The 22,079-nt window shown below is 39.1% G+C and overlaps 1 protein-coding gene across 1 annotated transcript in view; it reads right to left on the bottom strand.

The window, feature by feature from the left end:
* LOC149794475 (A disintegrin and metalloproteinase with thrombospondin motifs 12-like) overlaps positions 1-22,079 on the bottom strand; it is a 100,873-nt gene that overhangs the window by 50,287 nt on the left and 28,507 nt on the right. Inside the window, exons 6-9 of the mRNA XM_089966573.1 lie at positions 11,930-11,967; positions 9,648-9,753; positions 6,294-6,449; positions 5,856-6,000 (exon numbers count right to left, since the gene is read on the bottom strand). Of these exons, the coding sequence (XP_089822699.1) occupies positions 5,856-6,000; positions 6,294-6,449; positions 9,648-9,753; positions 11,930-11,967 (445 nt within the window). The remainder of the gene's footprint in view (positions 1-5,855; positions 6,001-6,293; positions 6,450-9,647; positions 9,754-11,929; positions 11,968-22,079) is intronic.

Below are 22,079 nucleotides of genomic sequence, written 5' to 3'. Positions count from 1 at the left end.
CTAGAAGGTGTTGGTGGACGAATGAGAATCGTTGATGCGCCAGTGGAAAACATGTAATTGAAAGCACAAAACGCGTTTACAATAAATGTCGTATAGTGTCGTCAGTGTAGAGTTGACTGATGGTCAAGTCAAGAAATTACGATCAAAGTCGGCTAAACAATGCGGAACCACAATAACGCTGAAGCCGTCGCAGATGGCGGGTGGTAATCATAAGATATCGTTGACGGCGCGTCAAATAAAACATTTCAATGATGCGATGAAGAATAAAAAGGGTGTTCAAATAGATTTTTTCAGCCGCAGCGATTAAAAACATGGAAAAGACCGGTGGGATATTTCCGTTGTTAGCTGCGATTCCGGCATTGATTGCCGCGGCCGCACCAGCAGTGGCTAAGGCGGCGGCGTTGGAGGCCGTTGGTACCGCGGCGGGAATGGTATTAAAGAAGGCAACCGGGAAAGGCTACAAAAAAAAACGACCCGTGGCCGGAAAGGGTCTAAGACTACCGGGAACCCCGTATTCATGGTACTCGGGAAAGGGTCTAAGACTACCGGGAACCGTTTATTGACTCGGGAGTCAATGACTCCTGAGTCAATGACTCCAGTGTCTAATTTTGATTTAATAGACGCCGCAAACGCGTTAGCGATAAAAAACTTCAGAGGTGTTTTCATGAGGGATCAATTACCGGCGGCAGCAAGGAATACTGAAACAGGCATAATTAACCTCGATGGGTCCTCCGGAGCGGGAACTCATTGGGTTGCATACGCGATTGATCCGCGTGCGATCGTCTATTTTGATTCATACGGGTTAGCCCCGCCGAAAGAGTTCATGCGGTATATCCGGGCGTGTTCAACCCGGGCGTGTTCAGCCCGGGTTTTTTATTCCACGCTGCCAACACAGCGATTAAGTGACCCACCGATATGTGGTCGTGAGGTATTAAACGTACTTGCGGCGATTTCATCATCGCGAAAACCACCTCATGTGGTTGTAAACGAATACACTAGTGGGAAATTTAGAGACAATTACATTAGATAATAATGATTGATATTTGGGGACGACCGGTTTCGGCGCTGAAAAAGCCCACGGAAACGCCTACCACCGATGACATAAAAAAACTAATCGAGGATGAAATCGCTGATACGTTGAATTTAACAAGTGTTGACCCAGGTGAAATAGTTGTATTTCAAGACCGCCAGGGTAAATTGAAATCCAGTAATGTGTCGCTGGATGACGTTTTAATACGACCTCCTAATGTCGCCAATGGCACTATCGCGTTGTATACCGGCGACGGACGACTCAAACCGGGTAAACATATATCGGAGGTGATGAATGAGATAATATCCGTTCGAGACAGACTTACATCGTTGAATATATCTATGATCGAATTCGACGCGCGGGTGAAAAAATCTGTCACCGATATACAACTCACTACCGCTAGTTTTTTTGGGACCCCGACGGTAACCGAACCAAATCTTGCAACAATAAAGAATACTATTTCGGAGTTTACGACGCTGTCGGGCCAATTTTACACGTTACGAAAAAATGTTAACAGGATCGATGACAACTTTGATAAATTCTTTGGTAAAAAAAATACCAAGCCGGATGAAATCACAATAACTATAAATGATATCATTGCGTATAGACAGGAAATAGAAACAATCAAAACTAATGTTGCAACGAGCAAAGGGAATGTAGACGCGCATGAACGAGAAATAGGAATAATCGGCGCTAATGTTGCAACGATCATAAATAATGTAGACTCGCATGGACGGAAAATAGAAACAATCAAAACTGATGTTACAACGATCATAAATAATATGGACGCGCATACACAGGAAATAGGAACAATCAAAACCGATATTGAAGCGAACAAAAAGAGTGTGGACGCGCATACACAGGAAATAGGAACAATCAAAACCGATATTGAAGCGAACAAAAAAAATGTAGACGCGTATTGGCGGGGAATAGGATTAATCAAAACTGATGTTGCAGCGAACAAAAAAGGTATAGACGTGCATACATATGAAATAGAAACAATCAAACTTGATGTTGCAGCGAACAAAAAAAGTATGACCGAGAATACACGGGAAATAGAAACAATCAAAACTAATGTTGTAACGATCATAAATAATGTAGACGCGCATGGACAGAGAATAGAAACAATTAACATTAATGCTATAGCGAGCAAAAAAAGTATAGACGTGCATGAAGGGGAAATAGAAGTACTCAAAATTAATGTTATAGCGAACAAAAAAAGTATAGACACGCATATACAGGAAATAAATACACTCATTACTAGGGTTGCAGCGAACAAAAAAGATGTGGACACGCATATACAGGAAATAGGAACGATTAAAACTGATGTTGAAGCGATTAAAGACGGACTACCGAGAGTAGCAGAGCAATTCGAAAAAATAAAAATCCCTCATGAGAACATCATCAACACAGTATACACAATTCGGCATGGATCATTCGATTGGACTCCTACACAGAATACAGTAAATATTACCGCAACTGTTAAGGGTATTTATCGATTGACACTGGTTTCAATGATGCAGTTTAATATATTATCGTCGAGTTCATCCGGGTTTAACAATACAATATCAACAATTATAGACAAGAACGCAACTGAACTGTTTACAATTTATGCCGTTGATAGAAATCTAGCCGGGGCAAACATTACATGGTATGTGGAATTTGCAGCGAATCTAAGTAATTAAAAACACTAGCTCTTTTAAAATAAAAATGACCACCAAGGAAATTGAATCAGAGGTATCACCGACGTCACATCAATATCGATTCGATACCGCAAAAGAATTTTCCGCGAACTTAAAAACGCTTTCCGAACAATACCGTGCAAAAATAAAAAAATACCGTCGTAAAATAACCGCCATCGACGCGGTCGTGTACTCAGTGTCGGGCATAGTAGCTGGCGCCGGTGTTATTTTATCCACGGTAACCACGATAGCCCCGATCGCTGTTCCAATCGCTGTTTCCGCGATGACAACAGTTGCTGGAGTTGCCAACGCAATCACTAGGAAGATATCATCGTGTTTTCAGAAAAAACTCGACGAGTACACAGTAAAACATCAAATAGTATCCGACGCGTACTCGAAATTATCCGGGTTGATCTCGTTATCGATTGATAATTTGTTCGTATCCGATGTTGAATTCTCCACGATGGTCCAGTTGTATAGCTCCGCGATGTCAAAAATCGAGGATTTTCAACTGGAAGCCGGAACCACCTCAATGGGCTCTGGTTATTAATATTAAACACTAAAGACAACAAATAATAATAATGTCGCTGAACCCCGAAGGGTTTCAATTACTTCAGCGGATCGCGGAGAACACCACTCCGGTACAAACAAATATGATATCGATAACGTCAACGAAACCCGAATTCAGTGTGAACTTCCCATCACCGGTTCCAGTGAAGGAAATAGCGCTGGCAAAATTGCGAGTATATCACAGTTGGCCTAATATTCGAGCGGACGCATTTAACGGACAACAACCTAATAACTCGCTGGTTTTTGCATGGACAAGTAAACCCGATGGAACCCCAGACTGGAAGGAGGTTACAATACCAACTGGGTCGTACCAAATAGAACAAATTAATGAAGAATTTCAACGCAGGATAAAATCGATCACAGGAAAAGAATCAAAAATCGCTATTACGGTTCATGAACCGACGTTATCGTCGACGATTGAAATAAGCACACCGGGGTATACGGTTGATATCTATAACAGTTCAATAAGAACCATACTAGGATGGCCTAAGAATCCACCTCATGAAATCGCCGCGGACCCCCCCCCCCCCACGAATGCGCAATCGTATCATGAGATTACCCCCTGGTATCGAGATAAATTGTCTGTTATGAAAGGCACGTCATTATTCAATTGGTTTGCATTTCAAGACAGGAATAACATGCAATGGTATTTTCAGCATGAGGAAACCCCTGAATCATCAGTCGCGATCACAGTTAGTTTAAATGATATCATTGATATGTTTGCCGAGATTAATCGTATTTGCCAATCACAACTAGAACAGCTACGGAAAACAAAAGCACGAAAACACATTGAGGTGTTAAATCAACTTATATCAGACATGGAATATATTAATAAACGAATCGTTGAGACAATATCTGCTAACAGAACTGATGATAAACAAAAATTCCTAACCGAGTATAATATCACAGAAGCCGATTTACCCGATTTCAAGTTTCCGGAATACAACGTGCCAGAACTAAGAAAGTCTCTTAATGATTTTTTCGCCCCATCAACTATCCTCGGACACAATAACGGAGATGGTGGTAGGCATATTGCTCCATACAACGTAAATATTGCATCGGTGATAGCAATCAATCTAGTGTGTGATGTTATCGAAGGGAGTTACCAGGTGGATACCAAGCAATCAAATCAAGCTCAACAGGGATATATCCTTTATTCATTTTCACCAACAGCCCCTCCCGGATTTTTAATCGTTGAGAGTCCGATTAATCCGGTCTATATGCGATGCCATGATCGGTTTTTAACGAGAATTAATTTTAGACTTACCGATCAGTCAAATAACCTAATTGATCTACAAGAGGAGGAGTTAGTGATCACTCTGTTTGTAAGATCATTGTAAATAACCACTTAGCAGCAGGGGGGGAAATGACATCGACGCGGTCGTCGATGTGCTTACCGGACGCTGACGACGCTGGGGATCGGCGCGCAGAAGGTGTTAATTAAACCAAATGACGTCACCATCGTGTAGGATGGACCGACGTCGTTTTTTTTTTACCAGCGCTGATTACACCGGATCCGCTGAGTGCAGAAGTAATAATTAAGCAAAATAACGATTGGACAAAATGTCCGATTCGCCCCCCCCCCTGCTGCTAGGAAAGAGCATCACTCCAGAAAGGAAGTCACGTCATTCGACAATACTTAGTCTTCCGTCAGGGCTAGTCATCAAAAGATGTTAGTTTAACCAAAAGTAATAAATTTCGTATCTATTAGATACATGTGTGTGTGTGTGTGTGTGTGTGTGTGTGTGTGTGTGTGTGTGTGTGTGTGTGTGATTTGGATTTTTCACGTAGCTTTAACAATGTTTCAGTCATATCGCTACGATGTTTGCAGTGTGGCAGTTTATAGTGATGTCTAGCACTGGGGCATCATGCCGCAGACATGTAGCATGATGTCCCACCCAGTCACATTATCCTGACACCAGGCCGACCAGTCCTAACACTAACCTGTTAAAGCGCCAAGCGAGGCAGCTGTTAGTACCATTTTTGTAAGTCTTTCGTTTGACTCGGCCTGGTGATCGAACCCGCGACCTCCCGCATCCTAGGCGGACGCTCACTAGGCGACCGGAGCGGTATTAAATACATGATATAAGCTACTTATGATTATGATTATGTTGTACACGTGAATTTTTTTTATAAATATAACAATAGTTGCTCAAGCATTAGAGTAGTTTGCTTATTGGTGCTATCTCTTAAACATTGTTTGATTGGTTGGGTTGAACTGCATTGTTAGCATATTGCTAGCTATATCACGCCAAGGAAATTACAGCTAAATGCCATTTCCAAAGACAAACCGAAGCAGCCTACCCAGGATTGCAACGGTGGGCATCAAACCAATTCCCCTTATATAATGTGATCAACACATCACCAACGGAGCTACTGTTGCTTTTTAGACAACCAGTAAAAATTCATTTGGACATATAACACACTGTCAGTACTGTTCTGAAAGATTACTTACCCAGCTCACGTACATTTGGACGTACAACACTTCCAGTAATGTATTGAAAGTTTACTTATTCGGCACACGCACATTTGCACGTACAACTCATCAAGTATTGTATTGTTAGATTACTTACTCGGCACACGTGGGATCCCGGTCCATATACCATTCTACATTGATCGTCAGCACTGTATAGGTCTCCGAAAAACAGTTTTGTGTATTCTGCCACCTGCTGATCTGGGTGGTGGTTATTGATAACTGTCATACAATTGTTGTTCTCCCTAAGAAAACAAAGGGTATGAATTAATTTTTAACAGTAAGTATCATCTAGCATTTAAATATATACATAATACTTAATTACATGTATGTATGTATGTATGTATGTATATATGTATGTATGTATGTATGTATGTATGTATGTATGTATGTATGTATGTATGTATGTATGTTTGTGTGTGTATGTATGTATTATATGTATGCCTGCCTTTCTATCTATCTGCCTCTCTGTCTTTCTCTCTCTCTCTCTCTCTCTCTCTCTCTCTCTGCATATATATCCCTGTCATGCGAAACATACCTGTTCAGCTTTTCTATCGTTGATATAATATGCCCAGCTGAACAGATAGAAAAGATCCATTCTCTCAATATGTGCGACCTGTCCAACTCTGGTGCCATCAGGAAATCGAGTGTGGTCGTGCAGTTGTTGCCTTCCCCATCATGCTGGGCACCTAGGCTAAATCAGCAAAAAGCTTCTTTGTCAGAAGATCACAATTCAAGTTCTAATAGAAACGGACTTGTACATGCTAAGAGATTTAAAACTCTCTCAACTGTTGTATCATATTGCGTTCGTTATAGCTCTGGTCAAGTTTTACACATGCAGGGGCATTTCAGAGCTTTTTAGTCCCGGTAATAAGTTTCCAACGACATTGGCAACTACCGTTTAACTTTTCAATTCGTTATAATAACTCCTACAAGCCTGGTCCTTTTCAAAGTTTGAGTTTTCAATTAATGAATAACTAACTACATGTGCTACTTTACATCATATAAAAAAGTTCTGCAATCTGCAGCAAAAACATACACTTTATGCTGAGAAAGGTTGTATATTGTAACACGCAAGGGATCTCAGTAACGGGAGAACCAAAAAAATCCTGCATGAGTCTGGCTTGAGATCCATGTTTCCCTTCTTTCCAACGACCTCAACACAACGGTCATTATCTACAAAAGGGTGTTTAATACTGAACATGTTTTTTTACCCTAATCACATGATTTCCATAAACCACGAGCTTCTAATTTCACAGTTGCGTGAGTTATCTTGCTTCGTATATGTATAACCCATCGGTAAGTCATTCCAAGATTGGTACTTTACGCCATACGACACAAAACTCGCCCCAAACAAGAAATTTGAACAATCACCCCTTTCTCGAATTATAAATCTTTGAAAGTATCCTGAGAATTCCTTATTTTGAAAACTTAGGGAGGTTTCATTTTACGAAACTAATCCCTACTACCATAAAGTCTGATGAATACTGTTACTCATATAAACTGATTTTACTGGCTTTGAGAAATACACCACCTCCCTCTAATCAACCATTAATCACTTAAATCAACTAAAGTTTAAACGACGACGAAACTTTAAATAACACATACCCTAGGTGTTTAACAAAATATAAACAGTGACCAACCTGGAATATTCTGAGGCAGGTTTGTTTTTGGCCCATTTTCACCGAAACATTTCAAGTTGGTTACAAAGATACTATGGGAATGATCCTTTTAGAACTTTCAAATAAAATACAAACACTGATGCTTAATTAAATGATATTTTCTTTCTTCTTGACGTATACTTACTTCGCGCCCACTCTTGTGTTTTACTCCCGATCAACATCGCGAGATTTTGTCGGTACGCATTATCCCCTTGGTGACGCAATACTGATTGTGAATTTCAAATCCCTCGCACGACCCCTCCTTGACCATCATTTTACAATAAAGTGTTTTAATTAATGATATCTGCCTCAATTACCATGCATCAGAAAATCCGATATCTTTCTAAACCTCTCAATTTCACCAAACCTTAGAAAACGACGACTGATTGAGTATCGTAATGGCAGAGATTTTAGGGAAATGATAATGGAACTAAACATTATTTATTTTATAGCAATACATATCTCTTTGTAAAAATTTCATGAAGCGAGTGGTGAAGGCAGAATTCTTTCGAAAAACAATCCAAGATTAGTATTCAATGTGATTGTCATATATTTTTACCACATATTTTGACATTTGTTTCAGTAGGATCTACATCGTTTTGGTGTGTGTGTGTGTGTGTGAGAGAGAGAGAGAGAGAGAGAGCAGTGAATAACTCCTTGTATCGGTTCAGTTATAGAAAACGTTTGTTGATTCAGTAGGACGTCGCTAATATATTATTATACATCATTCATTTTCCATTGAAAATTTACAAATCAATACCAGTCTGTAACATTTACAGGGGTTTGGGGCTTTATTTGGATAATTTAGACGCTTCGAAAGAAGAAATTCTTTGGTAAAATAAATATAAGAAGACTTTGTTTTTAAAGTTTATCCATGCACATTCTAATTATCGTGCCAGAGATTGTCACTAGATCCGCTTAAGATAAATGTTTGTCTTATGGTATATTGCACATTGAGGTAACAACGGTTAAGCATATCAGAGTTAACTGTGCTATTATATGACTGATGCCACTAACGGTAACATTTGCACAATCCATTTGTACAATCAATTTTTACCAACAGCTGTACAATCCAGATGTAAATAAATATTCAGAGTGAAACACACGCACTTAGTTTGATAGTGACACGACAGATATAATATTAGCAAGTCCAACAATTTCTAACTTCACGAAAATATCTCAGAGCACTAAAGCACTACGTCGTAAGAATTCTGAAACTATTTACCCAATATTCAACCGAATTCAAAATCATTTATTCCCTACTTGTAAACATTAAATTGTTTATAAATTACAGATCACATGTGAGATTTCTTTAATTATTTTTATACAAATATTGCTGTAGAATATATAGCGATCACAGCGGTGCCATAACAAGAAGTCGGGTCTAACTGTCCACAGGTACAAGGTCTGAAATTCCATCCAGTCAGATTTAAGGTGTTTGAAATTTGTTTAGTTAATAATCATAGAACCGCTCCGGTGGCCTAAGTGGTTAGAGCAATGCACGGATGCGGGAGGTTGCGCACTCGAACCCCGGTCGAGTCATAGAATTTTTTTTATAAAAATGATACAAACAGCTTCCTTGCTTGACGCTCAGCAGTATCCGGTTAGTATTAGCATTGGACATCCTGGTGTCAGGATAATGTGACTGGATGGGACACGATGCTACATGTCTGTGACATGATATCCCAAATCTAGGCATCACAATAAACTGCAGCACTGCAGACATCGTAGCGATATGATTGAACAATTGATAAAGCATCGCTAAAAATCCAAATCACAAACGCACTATCTCTTTCATATATATAACGTACAGTGTATTGTCCAAATGCATCTGAAAGATCGTTAGGTGTTGTTGGTTTGTTTGCTTGTTTGTTGTTTGTTTTGTTGGGTGTTTTTTTTTTTTTTTTTGGGGGGGGGGGTGTTATTGCTGTTTTGGTTTGGGTTTTATTTTTTCTTTATTTTTAAACGTAAACTCCAACAGATTTAGTACCAACAAAGCCGTGATATTGGATTGGAATATTTTAGAACCTAAGTTATTATTATTATTATTATTATTATTATTATTATTATTGTTATTAGTGTTATTATTATTATTATTATTATTATTATTATTATTATTATTATTATCATCATGTCTATGCAGTAAACTCATATTATTTTTCAATTCTGCTTACACCATGTAGATTATTACATAACAGTTTCTTTTTATTGATGAATAATGTAAATCGTACCTGTGTCCCAGTTCATGTGCCATAGTCTGGGCCGTTTGGATGTGTTTACTGTCCTCCACCACGGAGACACGAAGGTTTGTGCAAATGCCAGCCTTATGCGTAACACCTATTGAGAAATTTACATATGTATTTGCTGGCAGTAAAACTTGCCTGCTGCCAATACACTTTTGAACAAATACCTAATTTCTGTTCAGTAAACAAAGGAATACATAAATCTGCTTTGACACAAATCTACTGTATATAATTGAATACTATGAAGTTTAATTCGAAAGACATGCGTTATTTGATTATCGTGGTCAATAAACTGAAATGTCAAATAATGTTAGAATAAAATGTGAATGTGGCTTGATACAACTTTATAAAGTGTCTGTTTGTGACATGTTTACCACATACGTTTATTTCACAAGCCTGTGACATGTTTTACCATACAAGCGTTACGTAGCATCACAAAACACTGCTAGTTTCACGTTGTTTTTTTCAAGTTCAACTTCCTTGAGGACTTGATAAAAACAGGTAATCATAAATTTTCCTCTTTTATTACTACTGCTGTTGCTGCAACATCTATTTCTTCTTCTTTTTTTCTCTTCTTATATTTGTTTTCTTCTTCTATTGCCATTACTAGTGCCTTTCTTCTTCTACTACCGACCGCTCATGTGGCCTATTGGTTAGAGTGTCTGACTCGGATGCAGGAGGTCGCGGGTTCGAACCCCGGCCGAGTCATGCTAAAGACTTATAAAAATGGTACTAACTGAAGACATCGTATTGATATGACTGAACAACTGTTAAAGCTACGTTAAACATCAAAATCACACACACACACACACACAGACACACACACACACAGACACACACACACACAGACACACACTTCTACTACCACTTATATTACCTTTCCTCGGCTATATCCGTTGTTCTGCCACCACCACTACTAACACCGTTCGTCTTCCACTACCGATACTTTTAACGTTTTTCCGTCGACAACCATTACTATTACTACCACCATCATTACCGTTCTTCTGCGACCACAACATTACCTTTCTTTGTCTATTACAACAATTATTACCTTTCTTTGTCCATTATCACTAATATTACCGTTTTTCTTGCACTAGATCTAGTATTACCTTTCTTCGTCTATGACAACTACTACCCATATTCGTCTTCTACTACTGCTACTATTATATTTCTTCTTCAGCTGCCACTACTATTACCTTTCTTCTTCCATTACCACTAGGCCTGCTATTATCTTTCTCCCTAGACTAGCACTGATATTATTATTATTATTATTATTATTATTATTATTATTATTATTATTCTACTACCAGTACTATTAACCTTTCGTCTTCGGCCCAGGGTGGAAGAGTGGTCTTAGCTCTACCCTTTACCGGTCACTGCCATTTCACCTCTGTCCACGTGGGTTCGTGTCGCGGCTTCGGCCAGTGTTGATATATAAGAAAGTTTCCAGTAGGTTCCCGTGGGTCGACTGTTCTTACCGGGGTTTACGTGGTGGCCAGTGTTGATATATAAGAAAGTTTCCAGTAGGTTCCCATGGGTCGACTGTTCTTACCGGGGTTTATCTAGCCTTATTCTCCACCATTTATTCTGGCCGCCATATATAGTCAATGCGCTGAGAAATGGCGTTCAACCCGATAACAAGAACAACAACGACCTTTGCTTTTCTGCTACTACTACTACTATTACCGTTCTTTTACTACCACTACCATTACCGTTCTTCTGCTACCATTACTATTAACTTACTTCTTCAACTAAAACTGCTGTCATCATTCTTCGTATATTACTACTATTACAGTTCTCCTTACACTGTCACTTTCATTACGGTTTATGTTCCAGTACTACTACTATTACCTTTTTTCTTTTACTACCATTAATAAACCATTTTTCACTACTACTACTATTACCTTTTATCTTCTACTCTAGCCTATATAATTGTTCTTCTTTTACTATGACTTCCATTACCGTTCAACTTCTACTTCCACCGCTGTTACCTTTCTCCGTCTACTTCCACTGCTATTACTGTTCTTCACCTACTTCTGCTTATTCTTTATGTCGTGTAATGCTGCTAAAACATCTGCTTATTTCATATTTATTGAGATCTGATAAAACAGCTATAGCAATGACTACTGCTGCAATGACTACTCTTTTCACCCTAATGTAACAACAATTATTACTACCATAACTACTACATCAATGGTTTGGGTCTATATTTCAAAAGAGTTATATACAATAGGTGTGCTTTTACATACATTGAATGTCTAAATATATACCTAGGATATCTTCGTTCCCTTGTCCAAGCAAATCGTACCTATAATAATAATAATAATAATAATAATAATAATAATGTTGATGAAAGAAGGAGGAGAAGACAATTTTAATAATTGGAAATAATAGGTAATTTGATACTGTCCACTCGGTGGCTGTTTCTCTCTTATCTTTCCTTGCTTAAAGTTCATGATTACGTTGGGGACTTATGGACATGTCTGAGCAATGTTGGCTGTATTGTATCGATTAAATATAGAGTTCTAGAAAATAAATGTAGAGCATAGTAAAAAAAATATCACTGAAACTGAATATAGGCATAAAAGGTATTAAGTTTCTCAAGGTAATCGTCCTTCTTGTCCAGCATTCAATAATAGCACAAAACATTGATTGATAAAAAGGTCAATAATAGTAATAATAATAATAATAATAATAACAATAATCATTGTGAAGTGTCGAATTTTGAATTACAGAAAGTTTTAAGGTTGAATGTAATGTGAATGTGCTATGTGAATTGAGCATTACAATTTTATCACATTTAAGCCAGAAAAGTTTTTGTGAATGTTCTCTTCGGCTGTTCTTCGTTCATCTCCCCATGTCAGTGGAAACTTCACAGGGACCGAATTCCGACCCAGTGAAATTGACTAGCGTATCTTAACTCGGTCCTTAGAAAATTAAACATTTGAGCTACCAACCTTAACAGCTTGGTATGAATCTATGTCCACTTATCATTTTATCAAAGGGAAATTGTCACGCACTGTAGTTGACAGATTCCGAGCTGTTTAAATCTGATGAAAGGGATTATTTCTTTGGGAAAAATTAGGGACAGCTGCCTACTATTGGGCAGAATAAATTAGGGCGTACAGTTTAGAGCAATCAGACATTAAAGTGACGACCTTAGTCGAAATTCTTTAGTATGAAAATTTCCTAGAAGAGGAATCTTAGTCTCGACTCTGTGGAAAGCATAAAGAGATTAGTGCTTTCATCTTGAAACAAGAAAGGGACCAGGTGGTCGTCTTGTAAAAAGAAAGACAGGGTTTAGAGCTAGGACGCACACGTTCTGAAAGAGAACAGCAATAAGGAAGTACTGAAAGAGAACAGCAATAAGGAACAGCTTTCTAAGAGAAAGATGAGACAGTCTGGAGACAGGAGTCCGGGGAAAGAAAGAAGGACGAGGTCAGAATAAAAGGACCAGGATGTCCATGAAGGGGCAAAGCATAGAGTTTAGGAAGGATGGACTAGGTGACGTTGATATGCGCTCTTTTCACCTCTTGTTATGATATTGAAATAGATCCGAATAAGACACTCCTGTTAAATTCCATTGATATAATCTAACTTGAATTGGAATTGCTGTTATTAATTTGTTCTAATTAAATTTGTTATTTTCTTATCAAAGAGGGCTCGTATCGCTTTATTTCTCCGTAGTATTCTAGCTCAGTTCTCTGTTGAAATTCCATTCTTCTTTCACTCCCGCTGGGCTACAATATCGAGGGAGGTCATCCTCTGGATAACGCCAGCCAAACCCAATTAACCACCCCTCTTACTAAGAGGGCGACGTTACAAACTGGTGTCTATCATCCAGGATTATTTTGAACGGTGTGAGTGACAATGGCTAAGCAGGACATTGGATAGAAATTAGAGTACCATAGCAGTGATAAATTTGGTTATTGTTAAGCAAGAAATTACGAGAGTGAATATCAATGCATTTTGAAGTTAATGCATGTCATTATTTGATATTTATTTAATGCATGTTATGACATTGTAAGAAATTAAGATTCTGTGCTGTGATAGCGTGGTCGTTGTCTGAATTAAAGTAATTCAGAAAGAAATATTGCCGTTAGTTTCTCTTGCGAGAAGAGATAATTAAGAAAATCCCAAGGGAGCAATTGCACATTGTTGGTGCGAGCAAGTTGAATTTAGAGGTAAATTCCAAATTTTGTACTGCCAAACGCTGTTAGGATGCATTAGAGTAATTTAAGTAAGTCCGAAGGTTAAGACTTTATTGGATTCGAATACGGGTAAGTATTCTTAAGGAAACTGTTTCTTGTAAGGCAGTAAGAGTTAGTAGATACTAAAGATAAGTAAATTGGTTAGTGATACAGTCGTGTTTACTAGAATGGTAGCTGACAGGCAGTTGGTCAAAGAGTTTAAATCTATTTGTAGAGACGAATTAGGTCTTGAAGGGACCCAATTAGCGGAATTTGTAGAGTGGAGTCTCAGAGAATACAGAGGACAACAGGCGGCAGAAAAGGACATACAAGCCGAGGGGAAGGAAAGAATCAGACAACCCGAGGAGAGAAAATTATCAGACAAGCCGAGGAGAGAGAAGGAATCAGACAAGCCGAGGGGAGAGACAGAATCGAGTTAACCAGATTGCAGGCCGAGGAAAGAGCCAGGGAGAGAGAGAACATACGTTAGCAATGGAGAATCTAAGGATCGAAGCGAGATCTAGGAGGGGTGAAGAACTCAATGGACATTCAGGACCCACAAGCAAAAGATCAGAGGATAGACGCGTCGTCCAGATAACAATGCCGATGTTTAACGACAGAGACGAAATCATCGATAACTTTTTAACTCAGTTTGAAAAGTTAGCTTTAATCCATCATATACCCAAAGACCAGTGGGCCATTAATATCTCTGCATTTTCGCAAGGACCTGCCAATGATGTCTATCATAATATGTCACCGACAGAAGTAGATGATTACGACGATTTCAAGAAGCGCTGTTAAGGCACTACGAGTTTTCATAAACTTTTCAGGGAGTCCTCTAAGCGAACAACGGAGACATACACTCATTTTCATATTCGCGGACGCGTGCTTTTCGATAAATGGATTGAAATGACAAGCACCGCGCTCACCTATGAATGTATACGGGAAGAGATCTTGAAAGAACATGTCCTCAGTACGTATCGGAAAAACCTGATCGTATTCTTAGCGGAGAGTGATTTCGCTACCTTAAAATATATCATTGCGATAGCTGAGCGATATGAGAGTGCACACTCTCGTCCAACCACCTGGGGTGGCAGGGATCGATCCAGCGCCACTGACTTTAGGAGAGCTAACAGTTTGACACCTCATAAGCGGAATGGTCAAAATGGTGCGAAGCCAGGGGCTGATAATCCCAGCCGTGATCAGTTCCGTGGTCCAGGAAAAAGCCAAAGGGTGGATAAGGGTACCCCTACTAAGAAAGCTGAAGTGGTATGCTACGGCTGCAACAAACCTGGTCACATTCTCAAAGACTGCAGGAAATATCGTCCCACGATAAATGCAGTGACATCAGGCACTGGTAGAAGGTGTAAACCAGTAGAATGGTCTAATACAGCAACAGCTACGGTAAATGGAGAGAAGGCTACCGTGTTGTTTGACACTGGATGTAGTTCTCCTGAATTGGTGGATAGCAAATTTTTCAAATCTGCAGATTATACAGGTGATACAGTGGAAGTTCAATTTGCTAACAGGGCTCAATATTCTCTTCCAGTTGTCTACATAGACCTTGATTCGTCGTATGTGAAAGGACGAATTCAAGCAGCGTGCTTGTCCAGGTTGTCGCACGGCGTAATTTTAGGATGTGTGTATGTGTTGCCACAACCTAATCCTATGACGTGTACACCTGTACACGTGGGGTCCATAGAGACGAGGTCTATGAAGCAAAGGTCAGGGTCGAAGCAGCTGTACCCCTCGACTTCGCCCATAGACAATTTCTACCTGGTGAATTAAGGATACTTCAAGAGGAAGATTATACCCTTAACAGGATACGCGGGTATGCAAAGGAGGAGTCCGTGAAGAACTTGCCAGACGGTGAGGTAGAGTTCGTGCTGAAACGGGCTATCTTGTATTGATACGCCTGGAAGGGATTTGAGAGGTATAAGCAAGTAATTGTTCATCAATCCAAGAGAGAAGAAGGGCTTAGGCTAGCAGATGAGAGTTTACTTGGTAGTCACATGGGCGTAGCCAAGACGAGAGATAGGTTAGTGAGGGAATTCTACTGACCAGGTGTGAATGGGGATGTAAAGAGCTTCTGTCTGTCTTGTGACAAGTGTTAGCGGGTGGCACCTAAGACCTCACATCGCCCAGTGCCACTAGGAACCACCCCTCTGACTGATGAACCTTTCTCGAGGGTGGCGATGAACTTGATAGGCCCGATAAAGCCTGCGTCCGAAAGTGGTAAACGTTGTGTTAACGATTGTCGATTATGCTACCCGATACCCGGAGGCCGTTGCGTTAAAAAACATTGATTCAGTAACGGTGGCTGAGGCTTTGTTTAGGAGTTAGGTCCAGAGTTGGTGTACCTGAAAAGATACTAACCGACCAAGGGATGCAGTTTGTTAGCCAGGTGATGGAAGAAGTGAACCGGTTACTTTCCATTAGGCTCCTGACTACTACCCCGTATCACCCGCAGTGCAATGGTCTAGTAGAGCGTTTGAATGGGACATTGAAGCAAGCTCTGATGAAGTTGTACAAAGGTCCACCCAAGAACTGGGATGGATACCTTCCCGCGATCCTTTTCGCGTACCACGAAGTACCCTAAGCTAATCTAGGATTAACACCTTTCGAACTAGTTTATGGGAGGACAGTGAGAGGACCCATGGCTGTATTGAAACAGTTGATGACGGATGAAAAGGCATCCGATAAAGTACGAGCAACGTATCACTATGCTGCTGATCTTCGTAACAAACTGGAGGAAGTTTGCAACTTGGCCCAGAAGAATCTCAGTGACGCAAGGGGACGTCAAACCAAGGACTACAAAAAGAAGGCGAAGGAACGGACGTTTGAAGTGGGTGACAAGGTGTTGTTGTTGTTCATTGGAGCACAACAAACTCTACGTATCCTGAAGGGTCCCCTTCGGTCCCGTTCGTTGTAACGGAAAAGAAGGGTGGACAGAACTACCTTGTCCGGGTAGGAAATAAAGAGAAGTTGTACCACGTTAACCTTCTTAAACGCTATCGTGGGAGGGAGACACCCACTGAGTTCGTGGTTGCTACAGTTGTGACTGAAGAACCCGACGACAACGGAGGAGTGACGGTAGTACTTCCTAGTTGTAGTTTGACGAAGGTTGAAACCTACGTCGACGTCGTCTTTGACGCAACGTTAACGTCAGAACAACGTGAGGAGGTTGAGGAGAAACTCAACGACATCTCAAGTGTCTTGAAGAAAGACCAGGCATGACGGATTTGGAAGAGTTATGTTTAAAGCTGCTGGATGAAACGCCTGTGAAACTGAAACCCTATCCACTACCTCATGCGACGTTAGAAACTGTACGGGACGAAATTAGAACTATGCTTGACTTTGGGGACATTGAACCAACCGAATCTGCATATAGTTCACAAGTTGTTTTGGTCCAGAAGAATAATGGTGATCACCTCTTTTGCGTCGACTATCGGAAATTAAACAGGATCACAGAATTTCAGGTCGAAATGTTCCCGGAGCCTGAGTCCATATTTGCCGGAGTAACCAACGCCAAATATTTCTCTAAAATAGACTTGTCCAAGCGATATTGGCAAATTCCAGTTCGTAGTTAAGACCGTCCAAAACGTGCCTTTGCAACACCAGACGAGATATACCAATCGGTAGTCATGGTGTTCGGGGTCCAGAATGCACCCAGCATTTTCACCCGATTGATAAAGAAACTGTTAGAACTTTTAAGAGCGACCGGAGTTTCAAATTTCATGGACGATTTGTTATTGGCGACACCTACTTGGAAAGAACACGTGGTCTTACTGAGAAAAGTTCTGGAACGACTTAGACAGTCAGGGCTCACCGAACGACCGTCTAAATGTCACCTAGGATTTCGGAGACTGACGTATCTAGGACACACACTCAGTGAAGATACATTAACTGCAGACAGCACTAAAGTCGATCAACTTCGGAATACCGCACGTCCAACTACGAAGACAGAAATGAGATATTTTTTAGTACTTGCAGGTTATTATCGCAAGTATGTCGCAAACTTCAGCGCTATTGCTAGTCCGTTGACTGACTTGACACGGAAGAAGGCTCAGACGAAGGTTATTTGGACAGACGCTTGTGAGACAGCATTTCAGACGTTGAAGGATAGGTTGACGTCTGACGCCGTAGTGAGACTACCGGACGTGACAAAGGAATTTGTCTTACGTACCGACGCTTCTGACAGGGGTCTTGGTGCAGTTTTACTGCAGGAATATGATGGGAGCTTATTTCCAGTTGCTTATGTTAGCAGGAAGTTGTCGCCAGTGGAGTGTAATTATTCTGTTACCGAAAGGGAATGCCTAGCGATTTTCTTTGGAATCTCTAAATTTCAGCTCTATCTGTATGGGTAAAAGTTTGTTCTGGAAACTGACCACCAACCGTTTGCTTATTTGGCCCAAGCTAAACTGACAAATGGACATTTAATGAGACGGCCTTTATTTCTCCAGCAATATTAAGTTCAATTGCGTTACATTAAGGGAAGCGCCAGTGTAGGAGCAGATTGTATGAGTAGACTCATTGATTCTGAGGTAAAGGGGTCGCTTCAGGACATGAAAACAATAACTGGAAAATACAGGGTCAAAATTCGGAGAGCGAAATCCCTGATTTTACTTTTAAAGAAGGGCCTATGTGAAGTGTCAAATTTTGACTTTAGTCGAAATTCATTAGTATGAAAATTTCCTAGAAGAGGAAACTTAGTCTCGACTCCGTTGAAAGCATAAAGAGATTAGTGCTTTCCTCGTAAATCAAGAAAAAGACCAGGTGGTCGTCTTGTAAAAAGAAAAACAGGGTTTAGAGCTAGGACGCACACGTTCTGAAAGAGAACAGCAATAAGGAAGTACTGAAAGAGAACAGCAATAAGGAACAGCTTTCTGAGAGAATGATGAGACAGTCTGGAGACATGAGTCCGGGGAAAGAAAGAAGGACGAGGTCAGAATAAAAGGACCAGGAAGTCCATGAAGGGGCAAAGCAAAGAGTTTAGGAAGGATGAACTAGGAGACGTTGATATACGCCCAAAGGGAAGGAAGGTGATGCAATCAATCGTGGACATTGCGCTCTTTTCACCTCTCGTTATGATGATGAAATAGATCCGAATAAGACACACCTGTTAAATTCTATTAATATAATCTAACTTGAATTGGAATTGCTGTTATTAATTTGCTCTGATTAAATTTGTTATTTTCTTGTCAAAGGGGGCTCGTATTGCTTTATTTCTCCGTAGTATTCTCGCTCAATTCTCTGTTGAAATTCCATTCTTCTTTCACTCCCGCCGAGCTATAATATCGAGGGAGGTCATCCTCTAGATAACGCCAGCCGAATCCATTTAACCACCCCTTTTACTAAGAGGGCGACGTTACAATCATAATTAAATAGACTGATACAAATTAATTCAGATATTCAAGGTGCTTGCTTCTTGCATTTTAAAAGCAAAGATTCGCCGTCAATAAATCATTACACAGGCGGCTTGATAATTAATATCATTTGTTGTTGCTGCTCTTGTTGTTATCATTTATAATAATAATAATAATGATAATAAAAATAATAATAATAATAATGTGGATTTTGTACATCGCTTACCTGTATAAGCTCTAAGCACTTTAAAATATTAGATTACACAATGAACATACACAACGACAAGATTACGAAACAAAACAACATGCTGACAATAATTAAGGTAATAAACATTTTTGTCTTTTCTTGTAGTCCGTGTGATTTTTAAGAGCAATTTTGAATCAGATCACAGTGCACTTGTGTCTATGATCTTTGTGCAATTTGTTCCACGAAGCTGGGCCCTGGTACGTAAAAGAACGTCCGTATGATTTTGTTTTAACAATGAGAACATTGAGAATAGGAGTGTCGGAAGAGAAGCGTAAGTTTCTAGATGGGATGTACACAAAGTGTGATCCAAGCAGCAATGTTTTCAACCTTTTAGATTTTCTGTAGTAGATACAGAGACGATTACAGAGGCGAACCAGATGGGAGTGAATTACAATAATCCAGTCTTGAAAGTACTAACACTAATGAACATGCAAGTATTTTAGTACCATCAACCGAAAGAAGAATGGGAATGGAGCTGATGAATCTCAGCTCCAGATATGTTACCTATGATATGATTGTTTTGTTATTGTCATTATTGTTTATAAAGATATTCTTTGTTGTCGTTGATGAAGCTGATAATGCTGTTTTGTGGTTGTGGTGTCTTGTTGCAAATTGTCGCCATTAAAATTGAAACAGTTCATATGATGGTAAAATATTTTTAAAGATGTTATGCTCACTAATTCTGTACAGAATCGAATCGTCCGATATCGTCTGATGACGTTTCTGATGACCTTTGTTATGACGTTTTTTCGGCATGAGACCCAAACGAAATAAACAAAAGAAAATAATGTCTCTCGAACAAAGTGTCTGATGAAGTGATTAACCTAACGGATACTGTTTTCCTCCATAGATTTTGCTTCCCGTATTCATCTTTCTTCGAATACAATGCGTAATTTGTTTTACATATATTTTAAAATCATATTTATTTTCTTTTCTTTAAATAAACAAACAATAAACGTCCAGAATATGTTTACTCTGATGCCATATAATATTAGTTTTCATGATCTGTAACTGGTGATTATATTCCATCGTAATTCAAGTCTGTGACATTACAAATTAACGCTTTACCAGAAATTTTTAACAAAGTATGGATATTAAAGCCCAGTGCCACCGTTACGCGCAAAGGTTGTATATGTCAAAATATCTGAATAATACTTTATCTTGAAAGACATTGGTCCTAAACATATTTGGGATGAATTTAAAATAGATAATATCGGTGTTTCATCATATTAAGAGCTATATAATTTCTCCCTCGAACTGAGAAACCCAGCCATTTTTCAGACGTGTACGAGATAATCCGATGTTCGGAGACATCCATGAGTGAACCGATCTCAGTCGATAGATGGAACACAAAATTTTAATGACTTCGCCGTTGCAAATATAAGAAGCCACCACCACGCTAATATTTGATGTGGTAGGTGATTATTATGTCATATGCTATTATCATTTTGCTTTTTATATGATGCAGTACTCCTAGCATTTATAATTATTTCTTCCTTAAAGGCCGTACAATATTTTCTTACAAGGCCGTATCGTATGCTTAACAGTTAATAAGGAAATATGCAACAGTTGGGTTTGTTTTCAGCCCAATTCGCCCTTGACAGTAATCCAGCGCCACAGCTGATCACCAGTATTCACCTGAGTCTTATTTTTATCGAATGCTCGCCTTTTTTTCTCATATCCGCTTGAAAAAAGCAGACATGCCTTTCTTCATTCCCTCTGGATACAATTTGTTTGCCAAGTGCAAATGTTGCACTTATTAAATTCGTCACTGCCGGATTTGTCTAATGTATCACATCACTACTTTTGGAGCACTTCCGAAAAAGAACGGAATTACGAGCGACTTCGGCGACGGAATTAAAACGTGGCACCTCTTAATTCAAAACTGAATATTTGAACGTCGTTTATGGCTAACATCTTAATTGATTCTAAGAATAGCTTATTGTAAATACCATTTTTAAAAACGAATTTCCTTACTTCCAAACTTTAGTTAGAGTGGACAAATGGTGAATTTTTTTAAAAATGGCGGAATTGGGGCTTTAAAGTTAAATACTGACCAAGTAACTCTTGCGCATAAAATAATCAATTGTATTAGTAGTAGTAGTAGTAGTAGTAGTAATAATAATAATAATAATAATAATAATACAAAGCGGATTAACCAGGGAATATTATTTCTTTACTAACTGTAAAGTTTTCATTATAATTCTCTTCCCCTTTCTGGTGATGCAGTGAAGTTCCTTTATAAAGAACACATCATATAAATGATTGTAATTTCCATATACAATACAGTTTAGCTTACTATCATGTAATGTTGCATCGCATTAGTCTGAGATGTTTACTCCAAACATGAATAGTAATTTCCTTTTTTAGAAATTGAAAGAAATAAATGGCAAAATGTTTTACACGTGGTATTTTTCGTTGTCAAAAGAAATGCTAAAGAAAAGGGACATATTTAAATATTCCACAAACTTACTTTGGTAGGTAATATACCAATACGATATCAGTACCATGAAAACGTACCGTATGCCTCGAGATTTTTTGAAATTGATGCATTAAATAAATTTGGTTACTATTTTAATCTAAAATAATAAACTATTTAAAGAACAAACAACAAAAT

The sequence above is a fragment of the Sinohyriopsis cumingii genome, chromosome 8 (genome assembly GCF_028554795.1).
Source record: "Sinohyriopsis cumingii isolate HCF-2022 chromosome 8, ASM2855479v2, whole genome shotgun sequence".
NCBI lineage: Eukaryota > Metazoa > Mollusca > Bivalvia > Unionida > Unionidae > Sinohyriopsis > Sinohyriopsis cumingii.
This window is presented reverse-complemented; position numbering and strand designations above follow the sequence as displayed.